This window comes from Electrophorus electricus, chromosome 18, assembly GCF_013358815.1.
Source record: "Electrophorus electricus isolate fEleEle1 chromosome 18, fEleEle1.pri, whole genome shotgun sequence".
Lineage (NCBI taxonomy): Eukaryota > Metazoa > Chordata > Actinopteri > Gymnotiformes > Gymnotidae > Electrophorus > Electrophorus electricus.
This window is the reverse complement of record NC_049552.1, coordinates 9254885-9279620: the sequence shown is the minus strand read 5'-3', so window position 1 is coordinate 9279620 and position 24736 is coordinate 9254885. Positions and strand designations below refer to the sequence as shown.

The 24736-nt window shown below is 39.3% G+C and overlaps 1 protein-coding gene across 1 annotated transcript; it reads left to right on the top strand.

The window, feature by feature from the left end:
- The first annotated feature begins 1068 nt into the window (after positions 1-1068).
- unm_hu7912 (un-named hu7912) lies at positions 1069-14201 on the top strand. Its single transcript, XM_027030462.2, has 2 exons — positions 1069-1286; positions 9152-14201. The coding sequence occupies exon 2, from the start codon at positions 9194-9196 to the stop codon at positions 12386-12388; it is 3195 nt and encodes a 1064-aa protein (XP_026886263.2). The 5' UTR covers positions 1069-1286; positions 9152-9193; the 3' UTR covers positions 12389-14201.
- Positions 14202-24736: the final 10535 nt, after the last annotated feature.

Here is a 24736-nt window from a genome sequence, read left to right as displayed (position 1 = left end):
AGAGGTACAATATGAGATGATGGCAGACAGTGAATTATGAATGACTCAATTTGCCTTTTGTGGCTTTAAAACATTTTTTCAAATTGGATAAGAAGGCTATGAAGAATGGTTAACAGTAAACAGCTCTTCTGCGAGGTCCTAACAAAGAGTACACATTTTATCTTAATGTAGAATTCTCTAGAATACCCCAAACATGGAATAATAAGGACGTTCTATGTTGATTAGTGAAGAAAGAATGCAGACTGGAGAGCTTTGGGGAACAAACAAGCCTCTGATTCACAGTCCATTAAACAAGATAAACAAAACAAAGCTAAATTACAAAACTATAAACTAAGATGAAACAACATGAAAATGTCCTCAATAAATTTAAGCAATAAAAAAAAATCACGTATGGTAAAATTAGCATTTTATCACAAGCACACGCTAACGATGACATGAACATTTGCACAGAAATTAATTATATCCGTCTGTGTTTAGGCAGAAGTTAAAAAGGTCACAAACAAAAATGTTTGTATAAAACCCACTAAAGCAAAAATAAGCAGTGACTACAGCCTGTCTTTATTAAACTGAGCAACTACAAAGACTTATGTAACTGGCCGAAGGAAAACAAATGTATCCTTAACTGAACACATATAACAGAGAGTCAAAGCTGTGATCATGGGTAAAACTGCCAGTAGTTAAATTCTGTTCATAGAATCTCCTTTTATTATCACCAGCTGTGCTTTTTGTTGGTCATCTAAGTAAGTTAAGCAGTTATTCTGAAGAATGAATTCATTCCCCAAATATAATTCACACAAATCGCCACAAGGAGCTGAACAGGAAACAAGAATATGGAGGACAGGGACGAAATAGGCCAAGTAAGTTTGAACTGAAGTAACACATTTTAAAAATTAGCAAGACACCACACCTTTGTGATACAAATCTCCTACACGACTCACGATTGTTCCAATATTGTGCCATCGCATATGGTCAGTCAGCGTGTGACACAAGGGCTCTCTCTTTTACATGCACGCACACGCACGCTCCTACACGCGCGCGCGCACAAACACACTCCACGGCGCATTTATACCTCGTCGCACTCTTGAACAGAATACAGTCAACCCACTCCTCTTATCTCCGGCCCGCAACACTCGAGGGCAATTAATAATAAAGACGCACCCTCATCCACTATAGCGCGATGGAGAAAACATAATCGATATAACGCGGGCGGCTGCTTCAGGAGTTACACCAGGAGATCGCTTATATACTGAGCAAACGCTTGTATACTGACACTTTGGATGAGCACGGTAAGTCTAGCATTCGTGTTATGGTTGCAGAATATAACAGAAATCGTCATGTTTTAATGATTGTTGCCCTGAAATAACGACCGACTTCGATTATTTTTAATGATGTCATCTCTCTGGAAGGCGTATGGTTTTGTTTTTTTTTTACGAGTGATGCTGCACAGAGCGGGGGTCGTGGCGCAAAATTTTTACGAGAACAAATGGTGCTTTTCTTTTTCCATTTTCTGTATTTTCTGTACCGTATTCCTTTTTATTTTTCTAAGCTAGTTCTTCAGAAAAATATCTACAGTTGTATATGAATAGATTCATTTGCAGTGTATCTAAAATATAAAGTGACCTACAGAGTCTACATTAACACTTGCTGTATGACAATTCGAAATGAATCCGAACGCTGCTTTCCAAACTCTGTAGTATGTATTGGCTGTGTCAGAGTTATGGTGCAATTGTGCGCGGTATCCAGGTGACAGAGCTTGTGGTATGTCGTGGCTCTTGGGAAAAAAATCAAAAAGCTGTTAAAACTGATTTCGATATATATATATATATATATATATATATATATATATATATATATATATATATATATATATATATATATATATACATACACACACACACACACACACAGCAGATATATACACAGCATATATACACACACACAGCAGATATATATATATATATATATATATATATATATATATATATATATATATATATAAATATATATATATATATATATAATTTATTTATTAATTTTTTTACTTTATTTTTTTACAGCAAAATAGATTCTTTACCTACCTTCTTAAGCCAAAACCGAACCATCCTGGTTTATTTCCTTACTTTTCTTTATTTTATGGGCGCCGCTGTTTTCTGTTTTATGTTGCGTTCAAGACTTCTGATTAGATAGCTAGCGTTTTAGAGTATCTCTTTGATGTGGAACAATGAAAGAATGAATGCGTTTAGTCTTTTTTTTTTTTTTTTTTTTTTCGTTTTTTCAGCCAACCGGTTGTGGCCAGCAGGGGGGCCCCTGATCTATGGGGCCCCTTGTATTTGCGTGGATGGCGGAGTGGTAAAAACTGTCATTGGTGAATAGAACATTAAACATATGGATGCTCCTGAATTACCTCCCTTTTCAATGCACAGGTACCATTCACCTGAAAATCACACATTAATGAAAGTTCACATAAGATACACATGATTTAAATAAGCTTCAGCAGTCCCAAAGCTTGCCCCTTGGAACTGAATTACAAGTGGTAGTCCGTCTACTACGGACAACCTTTCAAGATCTTGAGCCATCATCAGTAGTCATTGATGGTTTTTGACAAGTTTTTGCTGTACAGGTTCAGTATGCCAACCTCAGCTGTGGTGATCTCTCTAGCGATGGCTATAGGCATCCTTTTATGATTGTCTGCAGCTGTCATTCAAAACTTTACTTTCAGACATAAACCTGTCACCAAACAAAATAGAACACAGCGTGGGTGTCCTTAGGCCTGTTTTAGGGAGGCTATAGCCCCCCTTAAATGTTGTTTAGTGCCCCCAAATAAGCATGCATTATTAATTTAAATCATCAATAGTTCCCATTCATTCTGTCTTATTCAACTGTGCCATTGTGTCTCCAAATTCACAAGCTATACTGAGATAAAGGGGCACTTGGACCTGGGAGAGGTGCTGCCATACAACAGCATTGAAACCGGAAGACAATTTTAGTCTGAAAGATTTAATATTTGGACAATCTGTGACACCATTACCAATTGCTCTGCACTGATTTGCTAAAATCTAAATCAGTTTGTGCCATGATATTTGTGAGACAGAGGATCTCTGTGTCAGAGAATGTTGCTGAAGAATTTAAACCTAAAAGTAAAATCAAAGTCAAATTTATTTATATAGCACTTTTTACAACAGCCATTGTCACAAAGCAGCTTTGCAAACATTGGAGTCCAAGCCCCCAGTGAGAAAGCCAAGGGCAACAGTAGCAAGAAAAAACTCCCTGTAGCATAAGGAAGAAACTTGCAAGGAAACAAGACTCAAAAGGGGATCCTATCCTCTTCTGGCTGATAACGGACACTACAATAGCCAGAATATAAACAATAAGGAGCAGAATAAGTAGTGAGAGAGGGAAAAAATAGAAGTAAAGAAATAAACAATGAATGTTTGTTCTGGTTTTCTAGAAGTCCTAGTCTGGTTTCGATGGTGTGCTGGTGTCCAAAGCCCATCTTGCATGAGAACCTCAGTCAAGGGCAACAGAGAGATAATAGGCTGGGGTGGAGGTGTGGTGGGCTACAGCAGGGGGTCATCAGGGGGTGGCGGGAGATGCCATGGCAGGTGAGACATGTTGGCTCTGTAACAACATGACATCAGGAGTAGGTCAACCTCTGCAGAAAGAGAGAATAGATTATTAGTCATGTCCAAGTACATAGGTGTGTAAATTAGGAAACTATAATGTGCAAAGACAGACCTTTGCAGATCTAGCTATGGCAACACAGCTAAATGGATAGAGCCAGAAATAAACACAGGCAGGAGGGCACCCTGGAACATCAGCACTCCACAGCTCTCAGTCAACAAACTTTAGTTACAAAAGAGAGGTGACAAAAAAGAGGTGACATGGCAGCATCGTAACATCACAGTTTTCCATAACTCTCAATTAAAAATTGCAATTAAAAACCAGTAAAATAATCTTAAAATCAATTCTAAATCATACTGTTAAACTAAAGTGCAGCTGTTTAAGGACAGATGTAATATGATCCCTTATTTTAGTAAGTGTTAAGATTGTCACTGAGGCACTCTGCACCCTTTGAAAACTGGAAAATGGAGCTCTTTGGACCAGAGAAAAGATTATTGCAGTAACCTATAAGTTATGTTACAAAAGTGTGTATAAGTTTTTCACTATCAGCTAAAGAGAATAAAAAGCAGATCTTAGTTTATTTCTAGGGTGATAAGTTGTTGTTTTGCAGACATTGCTAATATGACTCTTGAACCTAAGCTCATGGTGAAAGGAGATGCCCAGGCTTCTGACACAATGTTGAGCATTAATAGATAGTGACTGTAAATAAATTCTCTAATTGCCACTTTTTATGGCTTTTATCTAACACTTTAATCCAAAGCAATTTATGACTGAATACAACTTGAGGTTAAGGGCCTTGCTCAGGGGCCCAGCAATGGTTACTTTGCAACAGTGGGGGTTGGACTGGCAACCTTTCAATTACCTTAACCACTGAGCTACTGAAGATCTAGTATTTAATGTCCAGTAAAGTAATGTCCAATCCAGTAAAGTATTGATAGATTGGAGGGTCAGTAACAAGGGACATATACAACTGTGTGTCGTGCCCATGTATGTTGGTACTTGTTAATTACTCTGGTTAATGGTAGCATATAAAAATTAAAAGTGCTGGATGCAATATGGATCCCTGGGGTACACCATAAAATGGGAGTATTGCTTAGATCAGGACTTTCCAATGGCAACATAATATTCACAAGCACTCAAATAAAAGTTTAGGACAGTGCAATCCAATCACGTTAACAATTAAGCAATATCTTGTGGTTGAATGTATAGAAGTCTGCATTAAGATCTAAACAGTAGAGAGAGGTTGCTGGTAACCATTCTGGATGACTCTATGATTATTTAAAAGTTTAAGTGCTCTTTCTGTGTTATGATGAGCTCAGAAAAAAATGCTAGAGTTGAATAATCAGTTAATTGAATGGATACCACATTTTCAACTATCTTTACTAAAACAGGAATGTTAGAAATTGGTTGCCAACTGGGGTCAGAGTTACTCGTTTTCAGAAGAGGTCTAATGACATCTGTTTTCAGACCCTGTGGGTAAATCCCCTGTTGAAATTAATGATTAACATTGCACAGAATATCCTTTTTGAGGACATCAAATATGTGATTGGTACTAAATCAGTAGGACAGCTAGTAGTGTTCAGTTGTGAAATCACTTACTAAGGTGTTTCAATATTGATTGTTGTAGAGGTTGACATAGAGCTTCCTGAGACATTGTGTACAGAATGTTCAATGGGTGAGTAATAGCCATTAGCTGTGTTATCCATAATGGACAGTATTTTACTACCAAAGAGTTTGTTAAACTATACACCTTTGTCTTTAGAGAGTTCTAAAGGGACATGTGGAGAGCTGTTAACCAGTCTATCAGTTGCAGAGAAGAGGGATTTAGGATTGTCTTCATGTCTATTACTATTAAGCAAATTTGTTGTTTCTCCATAAGTTTTTAGAGATACAATTAGCAGTAATGTATATACATTCAATATGTGTGGCAATAAAAGGAGTGTGTGTGTGTGTGCATGTGTGTGTGTGTGTGTGTTTGTGTGTATATATATATATATATATATATATATATATATATATATATATAGATAGATAGATAGATAGATAGATAGATAGATAGATAGATAGATTCCAGGTGACTGCAGTGTACTGTAGTAAGAGATGTAGAGATATTAAACTTTTTCATATATAAACTGATTCCTCCTACTACAATATTGATGTTCAGATCATAACATTCATTCCATAGGGTTCTAAAATACCCAGAGTGTAATTTCATTGCTGCCATGCAGAATGCACAAAGATATGTAATTAATGCAATGTTTATTAGTATTAAAATGCCTTGCCTTTGGGAATGATATTCCTTAATTCTGATGGTCCAAAGGTGTTCAATAAACTGATCAGTATGTATAACTTTAGAATGGATTCAGAAGCACTTTGCTTGCACAGATGATGAAGGACTTCCGTGTGAAACATCCTTTTCTGGAAACGGTGTATATATAAACGAAGATGCTTACCTGCAGTGTACTGTAGTAAGAGATGAACAAAATGTTTTGGACAAAGTTACCACACACACACACACACACACACACACACACACACACACACACACACACACACACACACACACACACACATTCACACTGTAATGCTTTGCAATGAAATTACAATGCATGCACTATATATGAATTGACTGAAAATAACTGTAAACTGAAAGTGTGATTTGCATACTATTTGAAGGTGTTTTAAGACATGGGAGGCTGTTGATCTGGATGTTGGGGTGCTGCTAGTGAGGGTGGCACACTGCAATACTCTTTTTGATTAACACTGCAAATTTGCCTACCTGGAATAAATTTCAATGCATGCAATGTTAGTTATTTGAAAATACTGAAAATACTGAATCAGTAAGGTTTGTTGTATTTTATTCTTTGCTTTAGTATCCTGCCTACATAGGCAGGATACTAAAGCAAAGGATAAAATACAACAAACCTTACTGATTCAGGTAAGATATCATCATCTGATGAATTTATTAAATACTACAAATTTCCTGCATAAGAAATTTCAGTCATAAGCCCAGTTAAAGATATCCTAAATTACTCAGAGTGCTACTGTTCCAGCATACTTCAGACTTCTGCTACATTAAAAACAATGTGTACTTAAACCCATTGGACATTTTATTGGGTATCCTTATTCTATAGATATAGGATTATAGGTGTCAAATTCAACTAGTCTACTCTATAGTGCCTAGTTTTGTAAATCTTTACTAATATTAGAACAAATAGTAATGGATAAGATAGTGGTAGTGGTTATGAACAATGTTGTAACACATATGTGGTGGAATTGTGTGTGGAATACAATGCCTAAACATGTATTTGGGTTTTTGCAGTGGTCAGCAGCATGCTGACTGGTTGCCATCTGCTGCCATGTACATGTTTAGAACTGACACACACACTGTGTAAAAAACCCAGCAACACTGCTGCGCCTGATCAGCTCATGTTATATAAGTTTTACATGCATAACCATGCCATTGCCATGTTGGTGCTAAAGCTGTACTGAGAATGGCTCACCACCCAAGTAATAGCCAGTAAGCAGAAACATACCAGTCACAAACAGGATAGGATCCATTTAAACAGGATCCATTTAAAAAATCAAATCAGATTAAAAAGATTAAAAACCTGCTGCAAAACAGGTTTCAGAGGAGACAGGAAACAACTCCTCTTATCTTGGGTGACAAAAATGGAATGACTTATAACTGTTTAAAAAAGGTGGCCTGCTTGAGAATGATAATTGCTTTTAATAGCCTGCATTCTGGAGGCAGTAACATTTCACACTTGACATTTTGCTCCACGTGGACCACATATATTTAAACAAACAAACAAACAAAAAAAAGAAGACGTAGTAACATGGGCTTAATGTGAGGGCTCAGGCAGCCTGAACTTGTCTGGCTTGCTCTATACACTGACTGCATTGAGTAGATAGAGGATTAATAACCTAATGTCATGACATCATACTGTTATCCTGATACCAGAGACTTAATACAGTTTTTGTAAGAATGTCACTGAGGAACATGTCATTTTAATATGTTTAAGAAATGTTTAATATACAAGATTATCATTAAAGTTACATCTTTAGTTGTCATTTTTTGGGGGAAGCTTGGCTTGCCTTGCCTTTGTGTGGAGTTGCCACTGATAGAGAGTATAGGGTGATTCTAAAATAAGTGTTTTTTAATAAAGCTGCTGGTGAGCGTATAGTACAGTGCGAAAGGGGCACCGATCAAACATTAATCATGAATCTGCTTTGTTCTAATATCAAATACAAGAAAGAAATGCGCAAGTGGGCAAAGTACTGAAGAAACAGTGTAAGAATCAGAGTAGATAAAATTATATTACTCTTGCATCAGTGTTCAACATTAGTTTAGATGTTCCAGAGCTTAATAGTGTTTTTAAATCCAAACTAAAAGCATATATTTGTTTTTATTAAGATTTTATTTATATTTATTTGTATGTTTTACTTTATTGTAATAATATTTATTTTCATTATTTCACCACCATTGATATTTTGGAATAAAAAGCACCATATAAATAAAAACACATCTTCCTATTATTGAACACCCCTTTGCAATGTGATTAAACCCAGTGGGAAGCTGCTGAGGACCAGCACATTTCTCAGTACTAATTTTAGATTGTGCTCTGCATAACTCAGCCCTTGCAAAGAAAAACCATATATCAGCCATTTCCCCTTTTGTGTAATCAGTTATTTTAGTTTTTGATTTTGTACATTTACATTACAATTACATTAAAATGCTAAATAAGCTTTATTTAGACTTACCTTACTTCATTCATGAGGGTATTAAAAAATAAAACTTGCAATAATGCTTTATATTCTGGTTTTTATTGTGTAGAATGTGGAAAAACAGTAAATGGACATGGTATTTGTTGCAAGGGCTCAGTTATAAGTAATGGGAAACAGCTTATGACTTTAGTTTCTGGCTAAAACATAGTAGGTGGGTAATGATTGATGTTCATTGATGATTTGGAATTTGACACTGTTTGACGTCTCTTTATTGCAGGCCTCACATTGAGAAAATTAGTATGCTCACTAAGTGACAAATAAAAAACCTGCCCATTTGTTCACAGAGAATAAGCATACAAGGCTCCCAGATCTTTATAATCAATGTTGAATCAATATTTATTTCAGTCATTTATCATGAATTCTCTGATCTCTCTGCAGTCTGTGTGTTTGTGTGTTCTTTAATAGTAGTGCAATTTCATCAGCATTTTAAGTTTAACAATAATCAGTAGTGGTCTACTTGTGCCTTTTTTTCAGAATTCAGGATCAACGCATTCACGTGTGCATGCTTGTTCATTTATGTTTATTGTCAAACTGGCAAAATTGTAAAACTGTAAAATTCCTAATCAATAATAAGCAACCTCAAGTCCTGGTTGTTTTTGAATAAACATTTATTGGAGATTTCTATTATTTAATTAAGTCCTTAACAAGCTGTTCATTTGTAGCATAATGTTAATTTAATTGTAATTTAAAAGTAGTCCTAAATGCACCAAATGTACTTAACCAAATGTTTTTGCATTTTTAGGTGGTATGATCTGAGGAATAAAAATAGAGGTGTATTCTTAAAATGACACGGACTGATCCTCCTGACATAATTGCATCAACCCTCTATCAAGACATCACAATTGGCCCAAACTGTGGCCCAACAAAGTATTCTGTGTCCACTAAAAAATGTGATACCCAAATGGTTGGAACACTGAATCAAAACTTTGAAATCACCAACAAAAGACACTGTCGTAGCTTTGACTTCATTGAGTTACTAGACGACCCAAATACCTTTTCTTCATCCATGGATTATCCTTACCCAACTGATCACCAGGCAATGAACAAAGATGTCATGTGGAATGGCACTGGACAGCAGGGGCATCTTCGTTTTTCTTCCCCTGATCTATTCAATACAAGACTATCACAACAAATGACCAACACAGACAAAACCAGTGAGTCGGTAAGGACTATTGTTCAAGGCAAAACCCGTACAAAAAGTGTCCCCAAAGTTAGAGCCACCCTTACCCCTGTACCCATTACAGTCTCACAACCCTCAGCAAAGAGAGGGATATCACCCGTGGATCACCAGAAAAGACCTGATATGTTACCCCAAACCAGAGAGACATCTTTTAATACAAATCGGGCTTTGGTTAATGAGGTGCACCCTATCAAGCTGCAACCTCATACACCACTGTATGTCTCAAATTGTTTTGAGGGAAACAGTCAGGACAAAGTAGCCAACACTCCCCATGTTAGGTGTCGAGTGGATATAAAGCCAGATGCTTCTGTTCTCCAACACACTAGAAGGAAGATGCGGACCACCAGTGGTGATGCTCCCTGGCCGCACTACTCCACCTCAGGCTTCAGGAGCTTGTCTGTGCCACGTCAAATACCCACGTCAAGGACACCCACTCCCAGTGAATGTTTTGGCACAAACTATAGGCAAGCATACCAGTTTCCAAACTATATACCCAGCAGTTACTATCATCCTTCAGATAACTCTTCAGGTAGGACTTCACTCAGAGATGCAAGGGAGTACAGAACTCTTTCAAATCCAAACATTCCAACCAAATTTTTCTTTACAGAAGATCCCTGCAGATATCCAGGCCAACCAGCTAGAGCATACTATCAAGATGACCAGTACAGTATTAACAGCAGTAATGGCCAAAACCCTTCCCTTAGTGGTCAGTATGTGTATGATCCAAGATCTCGCTGGGTCCATACAATGCCTGTGCGCACATACTATACTGACCCTCGCCAGGAATCCTTAGAGGCATACTACAATAGACCATATCCACTAAGTGAGCCAGAACCATACTTCATGCCTTCACAAGCACGGACATACTGTCGAGAAGGTGCAAGATCATATGCCTTCCCATCAGACCATTCAAAAATGTTCTATACACAGGCTTGTCATTCCCCCGCAGAACACCACATTCCAATGAGAGCATACAACACAGAGGGACGAAAGCCACCACATATATCTCAAGTTTTTTCAGATGACTGGCACCGATCAAGCATAGCCACATACTCCAGCCAGTACCCATCCTCACAGACAACTCCTCAGAGAGTCCCAACACTGACCCCTTGGTATTCTAATGAATTCAATGAACCTTCTCTATTAGGAAGGGATGTCAGAAACTACTCAAAGTCCTGGGACAACATTCTTATCCCACAAATGGAGAAGGAACATGCTATTTCACGAGGAAGGAGTTATGAGAACCTTTATCATCAGCAGCGAGAGGTTTTGCCTGATAATAGACAAAAACCAGTAATTATTAACCTCTCAAGTTCACCAAGACGTTATGCTGCCTTATCTTTATCTGAAAATTCTCTGGAGAAGTATGCCAGTGAGGGAAAAATGGGTATGGGACAAAACTGGTTTGTAACCCCAGAAATCACCATAACAGATAATGACATCCGTGCAGGTAACAGCAGAAATAAAGATTCAGGCTCAGTCAGTTGGGATTTGGAAAAGGGTAGGCGGGTTCAAAATGAGAATGCTCATAATCTAGCGAGACCCTCTGATCCACTAGAGAGGAAACATAATAATTCTACCTTGAAACAGAGCCTTGAGCAACTGGATGAACTGTTAGCAGACTTGGTCATTGATTACATACCTCAAAACAGCAGGCAGTCCAATAAGGAATTGATAGACCAGCTCAAACAGTTGATTAATGATGATGATGTAAAGGGAGAGCAGATATTGGATCAAGAGGATTCTGGACGTTTAACCACTCAGACAGATTCCTCAAAGACAAGCCCAGATACATTTAAAGATCCAGATAGTGGTTGTGAGGGATTTCCAAGGAGTGCTGAGGACATATCTTTGAACCACACTCGAAATGATGATGATGCTATGGTGTGCTCCAACAGCAAATGCCAGCATAAGGAAAATCTGTTTAATGCCAGTTTGTACTTCAAGTCCTGCCATAGTTGTCACACTTACTATTGCTCCAGAAACTGCAGATGGGAGGACTGGGACACCCACAAAAAGACCTGCATGTATAGTCGGATCAGTAGTGTTTGCAGGCATATCCTAAAACACTGCCGAGAGAACTCAGAAGTTCATAAAGCTTTCTCACGCATTGCTAAAGTGGGATACCTGTCTCGAGGTAGAGGGGTCCTTTTCATAGGATTCCCAAACCCTGGTTCTGCAGATAACTTTCTCCAAGTTGGGCTTGAGAGCCTTCTGATGTCCCCAGTATATCTGTCACTCAGAGAGTTGGACAGCTTCAAAGATAACCTTGGAGAATACTGTAAGGAACTCCAGGATGCAGGCAAGCAATATGATCCCAATGAATGTTTCCTTTTGAATGTTTCCATAGCAATTGGTGAACTAATGTTCAAGAGACCTTCACCTAGATTACAAGCACCAACAGTACGCAAATATGCCAAGGTATCATTAGCCTCCTCAAGCCCAGATAAAAAAGTTCTGAAAAAAGAAAGTGACATGGAGACACTAATTCTTACACCTCCCCCTGGAACATCTGATATTGATAAAGAAGGACAAGAGGGTAGGAAAGCACGAGAGGTCTGTTTTATTAACATCCAAAAAGAATTGAGAACAAGAGGGGTTTTCCTTCGCCATGAGTTTCCACAAATATATAACCAGCTTTGTGAGTTTGTAGAGAGCAATAAGAGGTTCACACCCACAACAATTTATCCCATAGACAAGAGAACAGGGAAGCAGTTCATGTGTATGATTATGGCAGCTTCTGAGCCAAGGACACTAGACTGGATTGGTGCACCACACCTGCTTGATGACATTATATAGGCCATATAGGCTTCTCCTGCCTCTGCAGTTGTATAGGTCCCCTTCTGTGAAGTATGCTCTGTGTAAATCTATGTAATAGGAATATTTGTAGATATGTATTTTATTACAGTAATTAGTAAAGCTTTCTGGTGTTTGCTAACCTGCGACAGCATTATGCTTACTGACAAAATGCTTGTGGGATGAAATGTATGCAGAAAAGTGCTCTACGGCAGATATATGAGCCCAAATTGTTTTGTTAATGGATGATTATTTAATTTGTTTATTTGTTTAGTAAATTGTAGTGATTAAATATAATCTTGGAAAACATTTTCAAATTAACAGGCCATGAATTCTAGCCTGTTAAAGAAATGAATATGCACTTGCATGTAGTATGCACGCAAAAAAAAAAAAGAATAAATATATTACAGAATTCACTCAAACAATTCAAAGCAATATTACACTGTATTTTTATATATATAAACATAAATTCTGTGCTTTTATCATGCATATATCCAAAAATCTGGGATTGCAATTAAGATTTGTTTAGCTACTATAAAACACATTACATTTAAATGTCAAGAAGCAGGATACAATGACAAATATTTCAGTCTTTGAACTGAAAAGAAGCTAGAAAACTATGGAGCAGATTTTGTGCCTCACCTCCAGGGCAGAAGAAAAATTGTGTGCTGTTTCAAGTAACATTAACTACGTTGCTAACTAGAAATGCAGTGACATGCTTCCATCAAATTAACTTACAATGTATCTATCTAACATTTGCAGGTAGATACATCTAACTAAGCACTAGTTAAACACCATCAGACTTTGTTAGCATTCATGGGCAATTTTCTGCAGGTGTTTTTAGGATAGAACTCAAGCCATGACTGGGAAATATAATTTTACAAAATAAAATAGTTTTGGTTTTGCAGCACATTTTGAACGTGTCATAATGAAAAGGAATATCATTGTGTATAATGTTTCACATTTTTTAATTGTCACAATTGCATTTAAGATGTGGCACAGAATCTACGCCATAGATTACCATATTCCATATAGCCATGCTAATTATTTTGTTTTTATGGAGCACTGCATGGTTGTCACTCAAAGTTAAAATGTAAAAATCTAAACCATTCTAATGTGGTTAAGAATATTAAGTACATGAGTCAACGTTTGATGGATAAAGTTACAAGCAACCCAAATAATCATAATATCACCAGAATACACACTACTGATAAGTTAACATATTATTATATGCATAAGTTAAATCTCAAGTAAGTTAAAGCACAAGTTAAATCTTTATTCTATTACATGCAGTATATTTAGGTTCATTCCAATGTTCTGCTTTTGTTCACTGTACCACTTTAGGATGATAGTGTTGAAAATATTTTATCTTATTTAAAAATAATATGTTTATATTTTAACCCTAAATGAGAAATGATATAACTAATATATTTGAAATTGAATATTTTACTAAAGTTTGTATAATTTTTGTGTGGGATGATTTAACACATGAATAAGTATGCAATGTAATGCACATGAGATATACAGGCCATGTTTGTGAGGGAAATTATCATTGTAATTCACTTTATTTGTAAAGAAAACCATACACAAAAATCACTAATTAAAAAAATAAAATCAGAACAGTAAATTCCATAAATTTGCTGATAAAAATATTTGTCCCTGTGTTTGGTAATTTCCGTTCATTATTTATTTGTACATTTATTTATTTCTAATGCTTGTTGCAAAAGTTACATATTATGTTAAATGTAGTTTTGTTTATGTTCAGTAAAAGAAAGTCTCAAGCTGTTAATGAACTTAATTAAATAATAAATATAAAGCACCTGTCCAGTCATTGTTCCCTTTGTTTCTGAACTGATGCTAAAATGTGAACAAGCAACTGTTGCAACTGCCAAAAGCCAATATAAGAAGCATTATTTAAATATGAGCTGCAATATATACTGCCTGGCCAAAAAAAAGGTCACACACTCTAATATTTCGTTGGATCGCCTTTAGCTTTGATTACGGCATGCATTCACTGTGGCATCGTTTCCACAAGCTTCTGCAATGTCACAACATTTATTTCTGTCCAGAGTTGCATTAATTTTGCCCCAAGATCTTGTTTTGATGATGGGAGATTTGGACCACTGCACAAAGTCTTCTCCAGCACATCCCAAAGATTCTCAATGGGGTTCTGGTCTGGACTCTGTGGTGGCCAATACATGTGTGAAAATGATGTCTCATGCTCCCTGAACCACTCTCACAGTTTGCACCCGATGAATCCTGGCAATGTCTTGGAATATGGGTATAAAAAATCAATTGACGGAATAACCTGATTGTTCAGTATATTCAGGTAGTCAGCTGATCTCATTCTTTGGGCACATAACGTTGCTGAACCTAGACCCAACCAACTGCAGCAACCCCAGATTATAGCACTGCCCCCACAGGCTTGTACAGTAGGCACTAGGCATGATGGGTGCATCACTTCAGCCACCTCTCGTCTTACCCTGATGCGCCCATCAGTCTGGAATGGTATATCTGGACTCATCAGACCACATGACCTTCTTCCATTGCTCTTGAGTCCAGTCTTTATGGTCCCTAGCAAATTGAAACCGTTTTTGCTGGTTAGCGTCACTGCCAAGTGGTTTTCTTAAGGCTACACAGCTATTTAGTCCCAGTCCGTTGAGTTCCCTTCACATTGTGCATGTGGAAATGCTCTTACTTTCACTGTTAACAGATCTCTGAGTTCTACGATTTGATGTCACCACACATTTAAGTGATCGCCGATCACGATCATTCAAGATTTTTTTCTGACCACATTCCTTCCTCGAAGATGATGTTTCCCCACTGTCCTTCCACATTTTAATAATGTGTTGGAGAGTTCTTAACCTGATTTTAGTAGTTTCAGCAATCTCCTTAGATGTTTTCTCTGCTTGATGCATGCCAATAATTTGACCCTTCTGAAAAAGATTAACTCACTAATTAGTTCAATATATGCCTAGATTGGACATGTCTAAGCAACTGAATTAGCTGGATTCTGAGATATGTCTTGATGAAATAGAAATAAAAAAGATACCTGAGAAAAATTGACAGATACATCTTATACTGTAGATTTATGTGACAATACAGGCTATTTCTTTGAATGACACACAGGCAGAAACACAAAATTAACCTCCATTTTAATGAGATAGGTCATCATACCATTTAGTTAGCTACTTACCTAACAATACCTATACTACCTACAGGCTTTTGATCTAAACACCTCAAAATAAATTAAACTTGTTAGCTCACTATGAAAATTTCAATGTAAGATGTTTTGGCTTCTATGGAGCATAATGATGCATCTTGAGAGTTTTTCACTATGCAGAAATATGCATCATGGAGATGAACAATATCATATTATGTTTATTATGTTATAGTTGCATTGTTTGAACACCAGAGGCACTGGATCTATGGCGAAGCTGTTGCAATAACACATTTCGATACAATAGCACGTTATAAACAAATGTTCCCTGACTTTTCCTTGTGATTTCTTTTAATTGCAGGAGAATAAAAATTCTTGTTTAATATTCACACAGTATTTTGCATTGCTTATGTTTCAGAAATAAAAAAAGTAATGATTTCACTTGTTTATTTAATATATGGTGAAGCTATAATTTGTTCACAGTACATTTTGCTTACAGTTATCAACTTCTCCTAATTTCTTTTAATTGCAGGGAATTAAATATTATTGTTTGTTGAAAAAATTATACAAGAAAAAATGTGCAATTTTCTGCATTGTTTCTATACATAAGATTTTTTTCAAAAATTTAGTTTCAAATATCATGAGAAAACTGAACTGTCAGTCCAGTATTGTGAATCATATCAAATCATGAGCAGAGTGTTTTGTTACATCCCTACTAGGGGTGTAACAAAACAACAGAAAAACATGTTGTATGCTGTGGTTTTGTGCGACACAATACACGTGGCACGTCTCATTCACCTTGTCATCTAAGTGTCTTTATGTTATTATATGGTTACTTTATAAGCCCTTCGAATTTGTATGACCAGCTGTCAGTCAATAATGTTAAATTAGCTTTCTTTAGTTTCTTTTTGTACACGGTTATATTCCGTTCTGTTCAATTTCATTAAACTCTTTACCTGGAGACTTACATTTGCTTCCTTCTTTTTTACACATTCTCTGCCTGTGATAGAATGGATGATTTTCAGAAGCAACAGTCTTCTTTTCTTTTTTTTTCACATGCAAGTCCCCCCGCCCATGGACCCATGTTGAGATGGTGCTCATAAAGATCTCTCCGTATGGTTATGGAAGCCCCAGAACTCACCAGAAGGCATAGGTGAAGTTCACCTGGAGCTCACTAGGGATGTTGTTGCTGCTTACCTCACAAGGTGGCTTGCTCTGGCTCTCCTATCCAAGGCATCAAGGACACCATGATGTGAGAGCTACATCTGAAGGAGAAGAGCCCAAGCCGGAACCCTCTGCAGCCTGGAGGACTGAGGTCTTGTGGAGGGATCCCCCTTTTCTTGGGGCTAGTGGGCTAGTGGGCTGTACCGTCTCCAAGACCAGCCTACAAAAGTAGGCCCAGTTGATTAAAGACCCCGATTCCATGGCCAGTTGACAAAACGCACATTCAACAAAAGAGAGCGCCAGCTCCGAACCTATTTGACAAAGGGGGTGCCGGCTGTGTGCCCAGTTGTTGAAAGGGGACCCAGTCACTGAAAGGAAAATCAATGGAGAAGGGGCAGTGTCAATGCTCTTTAGGATGTGGGGTTTCACTGTGCCCTGGGCACTGTGTGACAGTGTTTGCCATTCCTCATGCCCTATGTGGTGTGGTATTTACAGTGTCCCAGGCTTTGCATTGCACAGGATCACTGTGCCTCAAGCCTTGTGTGGTGCAGTCTTTGCCTTGCCTTGAGATCTGTTTGGAGCACTGCCTGCTGCACCCCCTTCGCAGGATGGCGCAGCTGTGCACTGTGGGAAGAGGTGCGCTGGTGTGGCCTCGTTTCCCTGCCTTGCCACCACTACCTGCATCTACGCATGCTGGGAGGTGTGTTTGGTGGGGGGTGCTCTAATCATGCCCCTCTGCCAGCAGTCTGGTGTCTGTCTGGCGCTGGTGGCGTCTTACAGATTTCATACAAACATACAAAGTATTCAGCCCTTTCTCTCACAGGAAGCTACCCAGGTGCTTGTGCAGTCTCCTGTGATCTCAAAGCTAGACTACTGCAATTCACTACTTGCTGGTCTTCCACTAAGACCCATCAGACCTCTACAACTTGTCCAAATCGCAGCAGCATGTCTGGCCTTCAAGCTTCTGAAGTTCACAAATGTTATTTCACTGCTGCGCTCCCTTCATTGGCTCCCTGTAGCTGCACACATCAGATTGGAAACCTTGATGCTTGCCTACAAAGCCAAAAATGGACCAGCCCCTCCATACATGAGGTCAATTGTCAAAGTCTGATCCCTGAGTACTTCGAACCTCAAGTACGACTCAGCTTGAAATACCATGCTTCAAGTCTCGTGGAAGACATGTATCAAGCCTATTCTCTGTCCTGGCTCCTAGATGGCAGAATTAACTTCCACTTGCTGTCTGGACAACAGAGTCACTTGCAGTCTTCAAATGCAGACTGAAGATTCACCTATTCATGGTATATTTAAATGACCACTGACCCTACTCCTATACTGACTAACTAAAACTAGTAGTTATTGTAGGGTATTCTTTATTACACTGATGTTGTCTATCAAACTCTAGTACTTCTTGTTTATTGCACTTATCATTGTCTTAGATATAACTTCTGTACTTTGTACTTCTAGGCATCAGCATTGATCCCTATATTTCTGCAGTATTCTAGATCATTGGTATATTGGACTCTCACCTACTCTACTGGCTAGGATGTATTCTATGAGTAAATGACAAACCACTTTGTAAGTTGCTCTGGATAAGAGCGTCTGCTAAATGCCGTAAATGTAAATGTCTATGTGGCTTTTGATTTAAGTAGTGCTTTTCTGTAGTGATGTTGTGCCATACTCCACACAGGTGACATGCATTGAGTCTCATTTGCCATGTTACCTGTGTGTCATGTTGTTATGTTATTCCTTTAGAAACCCTTTGTTTGTATGACTGCTGTCAATCATTAATGTTATGGTGTCTTTTTTTGTGCATGCATATATTCCATTCAATTTCATTTCATTATACTCCAGAATCGCATATGCTTCCTTCCTTTTTACATAGTCAAGACTGTACTCAGAAAAATGATCAAGTGGTTCAATAAATTTGACAAATACAAACCTGTGATTTTTACATATAAATGTTATTAGAATCACTTTATTGAAGCTTTTTTTAACTTAATTCATGCTTGAAACATAGTAGTAAACATTAAAATTGGATATTTTAATTTGCTTATTTGGATATGCTTACCATTGTTTTCTAGCTGCTGAGAAAAGCAAAGTAAATTAACATAAAATTTTACTTCAACCATTCAAGCATGCACAAATTAACAGACGTCAAGAAGAAGATGACCACAGAAAATGGGACAAACAGCAAGATGTATATAGCTAGGTAAATGCATCATATATTGTATGTGAGTGTTGCCATTTCTTCCACATGAATTGTTGCTTACATGAACAATATGCTTACATCAATAGTATTATCACTCTTCCAACTGAAATTTGTATTTTTGTTATTGAGAAAACTAGTTAATTAGTGTGCTAGCTATGTTAATTTTAAAATTAGATATTTACATGTCCCCTGCATGGCCATTCTAATAAATGACCAATTAAACCCTTTCAACAGCATGAAGATCTGGGAAACACTATTAGAAGATAGGTTAAGAAAAGGGATGAGGATTTATGAGCAGCAATATGGTTGATGGTTTCATGTCAGCAAAGTTTGTAGATCTAGAGAAAGCTTAAGATAGGGTGTTGAGAGAGGAACTGTGGTACTGTATGAGGAAATTGGAAATGGCATAGGAGGGTTGTGCAAGATATGTATAAGGACAGTGTGACAGCAGTGAGATGTGCAGTAGAAATGACAGATTGGTTTAAAGTGGAAGTGGGACTGCATCAAGGGTCGGCTCTGAGTCCTTTCTTGTTTGCAACAGTCATGGGTTGGCTGATAGACAAGGTTAGGCAGGAGTCTCCATGGACTATGATGTTCCAGGATGACATTGTGATTTGTAGCGAGATTAGGGAAAAGGTTGAGAAGAGCCTGAAGAGATGATGTTATGCACAGGAGAGAAAAAGAATGAAAGTTAGCAGGAGTAAAATTGAGTACGTGTGCATGACTGAGAGGGATGGTGGTAGAAAGTTTAAGTTCAAAGGAGTTAAGGTGCTGAAATGGTTGAGTTTAAATATTTGGGGTCAAGCTCTCTCTGGCAAAACACGAGTCCTGGTGTAAAAACTCTGTGCTTGTCGTTAAGTACTGCTCACCGCTGGTGGAGTTTGCTATTGTCAGATGCAGACCTTTTTATTTACCGTGGGAATTCACCTCCGTGTTTATAATCGCACTGTAAATTCCATACAGCACGAACACACGAGAGGCTCTCCAGGAGCTGTATGGAGCGATTAATGAACTGCAGAATGTTCATCCAGACGGACTGTTTATTGTCGCCGGAGACTTCAACCATGCAAATCTCAAATCAGTATTGCCTAAATTCCATCAACATGTGAACTTTGCAACGAGAGGAGTGAACACACTGGATCTCGTTTACACAAACATTTCCGGTGCATACCGCCCCCACCTCGGATACTCTGATCACATGTCTGTAATGTTGATTCCTGCATATAGACCGATCGTCAGACGCTCGAAACCACTTCTGAAGCAGGTGAGAACCTGGCCAGCAGGAGCCATCTTTGCTCTTCAGGACTGTTTTGAGCAGACAACTTGGATCACATTCAAGGAGGCTGCTACTGACGTTGGCACTGTTAACCTGGAAGAGTATACAGCATCAGTGACTGGCTACATCAGCAAGTGCATTGATGATGTTTCTGTCTCCAAGACCATCACCACACGCCCCAACCACAAGCCATAGATGAATGCTGAGGTGTGCATGCTACTGAGGACCCATGACTCAGCCTTCAGAACAGGTGACAGAGAGACTCTCAGAAAAAAACAAGAGCCAAACTGTCACATGTGATCAGGGAAGCAAAGTGTGCACATGTACAGAGGATCCATGGGCACTTCAAAGACACTGGTGACACACGGCGCATGTGGGAGGGCATTTAGGCCATTACTAACTACAGGAAAACATCACCTTCCTGTGACTGTGATGCCATCCTCCCAGATGCAATGAATGACTTCTATGCACGGTTTGAAGCAGCAGAAAAGTCCATCCCTCCGCAAAATGACCAGGTGCTGTGCCTGGTGGCGGCTGATGTGAGGCATACTCTGCATGGAGTTAACCTACAGAAAGCTGCTGGACCAAACAACATCCCAGGTCATGTGCTCAGAGGATGTGCTGACCGGCTTGCAGATGTCCTGACAGACATCTTCAATATCTCTCTGAGCTGCGCCGTGGTCCCAACATGCTTTAAGACCACCACCATCGCCCCATGCCTAAGAAGCCCACAGTGTCATGTCTCAACGACTACCGTCCCATCGCACTCACATCCATCATCATGAAGTGCTTCGAGAGACTCGTCATGAGACACATAAAGACCCAGCTTCCCCATTCTTTGGACCCCCTGCAGTTCGCGTACCGCTCCAACCGCTCTACAGATGATGCCATCTCTACCACACTTCATCTGGCATCCACACATCTGGATAAAAAGGGCACCTACGTAAGCATGCTGTTCATAGACTTCAGTTCAGCATTCAACACCATTGTTCCTCAGCATCTGATTGGAAAGTTGAGCTTACTGGGCTTGAACACCTCCCTCTGCAACTGGATCCTGGATTTCTTGACTGGTAGACCTCAGTCAGTCTGGATTGGGAGCAGCACTTTCAACACCACCACACTGAGTACTGGTGCTCCCCAGGGCAGCGTACTCAGCCCTCTGCTGTTCACACTGCTGACTCATGACTGTGCAGCGATGCACAGTTCGAATCACATCATCAAGTTCGCTGATGACACAACCGTGGTGGGTCTCATAAACAAAGACAACGAGTCAGCATACAGATAGGAGATGCAAGAACTGTATCTGAATGTTGACAAGACAAAAGAAATGGTTGCTGACTTCAGGAGAGCAAGGCGTGATCACTCCCCACTTGCCATCAATGGCAATACAGATCTCCTCAATGGAGATCATCAAGAACATCAAGTTCCTTGGTGTTCACATAGCGGAGAACCTCACCTGGACCCTGAACACCAGTTCCATCACCAAGAGAGCCCAGCAACGTCTTCCTTCGGAAGCTGAGGGAAGCCCATCTCCCATCACCCATCCTCACTACCTTCTACAGAGGTACTGTAGAGAGCATCCTGAGCAGCTGCATCATTACCTGGTTTGGGAACTGCACCGCTTTTGACCGCAAGACCCTCCAGAGAATAGTGAGAACAGCTGAGAAGATCATTGGGGTCTCTCTTCCCTCCATCACAAACATCTACATAACACGCTGCACCCGGAAAGCCACCAACATTGTGAAAGACCCCACACACCCCTCACATGAACTGTTCACCCTTTTGCCATCTGGAAGAAGGTACCGCAGCATCCAGTCCCACACCTCCAGACTGTGCAACAGCTTCTTCCCAGAAGCCATTAGATTCCTGAACTCTGGCTAACTCCAATTCCAATTCATATTCCAAAATGGGCACTTTTATACATGCTTATACACAGACACACACACACACACACACACACACCCCCACCCTCACACTCCCACACACACACACACACACACACACACACACACACACACACATACGTACATACATACATATCTATACACACACTCACACATTGTTTTGCATCGGACTAGTGCTTAGGTCAAACCTCACACAAATACACTATGCACTCCTGTTGCAGTCTTGCACATTATCCTACTTGCTGCTAGAGTACTGTACTAAACCAGCACTGTACTCTGAACTGTTCTGGCTGCTACCGGTGACTGCTATCTTCAGGGTAGCATGTCACTGATTCCTATGCACATCTAGCTTTACATATGCCCAGTATTGTGTACTCGACTAAATAATTGCACTGTCTACTCATTTTGTATTTGTCCTGTCCTGTATTTATTATTGTTTATTTAATGTTTATTTAATGACATTTTTGCACTATATTGGACTGTTTGCACTTGTGTAGCATGTTGTCTGTTGCACTGTTGTTTTGTGTTGCACCATGGTCCTGGAGGAACATTGTCTCGTTTTTGTTGTGTACTTGTATATAGCTGAAATGACAATAAAACCTCTTTGAACTTTGAACTTGAACTCAAGTGTATAAAGTAATATAGAATATGATAGAGAGGTGAGGAAGAGAGTGCAAGCAGGGTAGAGTGGATTGCATAGAGTTGCAGGAGTGATTTGTGATAGAATGGTAACTACCAGAGTGAAAGTCTCTAAGATTATAGTGAAGCCTGCTTTTTTGTATGGCTTGGGGGCAGTTGGACTGCTAGTGGCACAGCTGTTTACAATGTCCTTCACACTTGAATTGCACATTTGAATACAAGCAATGCCATAGACATACCAGACTGGGTGTTCAAGAGAGCTTTAATGGCACCTATGTATAATGTCCCTCCTTCCCCATAGTTGGCTCAAAGTGCCGGGAGTGTGGCAATATGACACACCACTGCGGTAGTCGTGTGGCTAAGTGCTATGGGTTGCGGAAAGACTTGGTGTCCTACCCCATAAAACTTTCACTGTGAAACTCTATGGATCAGAATACACATGCTTCAAGTGTGGTGCTCGACAGTGGGCCCCCTGGGCTGGACAGCATCATTTATGCAACTAGGGAAGAACAAAGTAGAACCCGTAGTAATCAGGACAGCTGAGATGATGTGAGAGGGGGAAACTCACAAGGGTGCCCAATTGCTGATTTGGTCCATGGTGAAAAGGGTCATCTGAGCTGCAAAGAACAGTATACCACTGGAACTTGAACATGAGAGGGATCAGCATCAGAAAGCTGGACACCATCAAGAGGGAAATGGAAAGGATCTAATGGGAGTCAGTGAATTGCATTGGATTAGATCTGGGGACTTCTGCTTAGACAACTACACCATTTACTACTCAGGAAACGAGACAGAAAGGAGAAAGGGGGTTACCATTGTGGCCAATCAAAGGACTGCAAGGTGTGTAGAAAGCCCTGCCTTGAAAGCCCTGCCTTGAAAGTTCTGCCAGGAGAACAAGTTTAGAATCACCAACACCTTTTTCACCCAGCCAAAGCAGCGCCTTTAAACCTGGACATCCCCAAATGGGCAGCATAGCAACAAGATCCACTACATCCTCTGTCAGCGAAAATGGAAGGGATCAATTTTCTCCATGAAAACATTACCAGGCGGAGACTGTGGGCCCGATCACCAACTCCTTATAGCCAAAGTCAGATTAAGCAAGATCAAGCGTGCTGCCATGCAGAGGAAGTTTGATGTCCCCAAGCAATATGCAGTTGAAATAAGGAACAGGTTCGACTTGCTCAGGAAGGAGGCAGGGGAACCAGATGAACTGTGGGTTGAGATCAAAGAAACCATCACTGACATTGCTCAAGAGCACGTGCCATACAAGAAGCCAGTGCACGGTGGGAATTGGCTAACTGCATCCACCCTACATATCATTGATGAAGAGAGAGGCTAAGGCTAAAGGCAGGTGGGACAAGGCGAGGCAACTCAATGCTGTCAAGTGAAACAAGTGAAGAAGCTTTTCTCTGCCTGCCAAGCAACCATCAATGATCATGATGGGAAAGAAATCATGACCAACAGGACATCAAGAAGAGATGGAAAGAATACTTCTAGGAACAATACACTGGCACCAGTACTAACTAACCAGAGAACCCCCCACCCCCCTCTCAGATCAAAGAGGAATTCAGGAGTATTACAACAGTTCATCTGGAATTGATATTTAGAACAAATCTGGATTCTCATCTCATATGCTCAAATCTCATACTCCAAAGCTTCTGGAACATTTGAGAAACTGGAACAGGACTCCAACCCATTCCATGTTGACAAACAGTAGCGCAGGATTGACAACACAAACAATGTATATAGTTTTAAACACCCAACTCAACTTCTATCAGGTGAAACAAACTTACTTATTGCAGGAGGTTTATGAAAAGAAAGATACACTGTAACACATTTCATGTTGGTTAAATGTAGAAACCTTTACCTGCTGCCTTAAAAATGTGATTAAGCTCAACTTGACATTTGTTTCAACTCAAGATTTAGAAGTTCTAATGATCATTATTTGTTTCAATTTGATATAATGAGTTAAAACAGCTTACTACTTTATATTATCAAT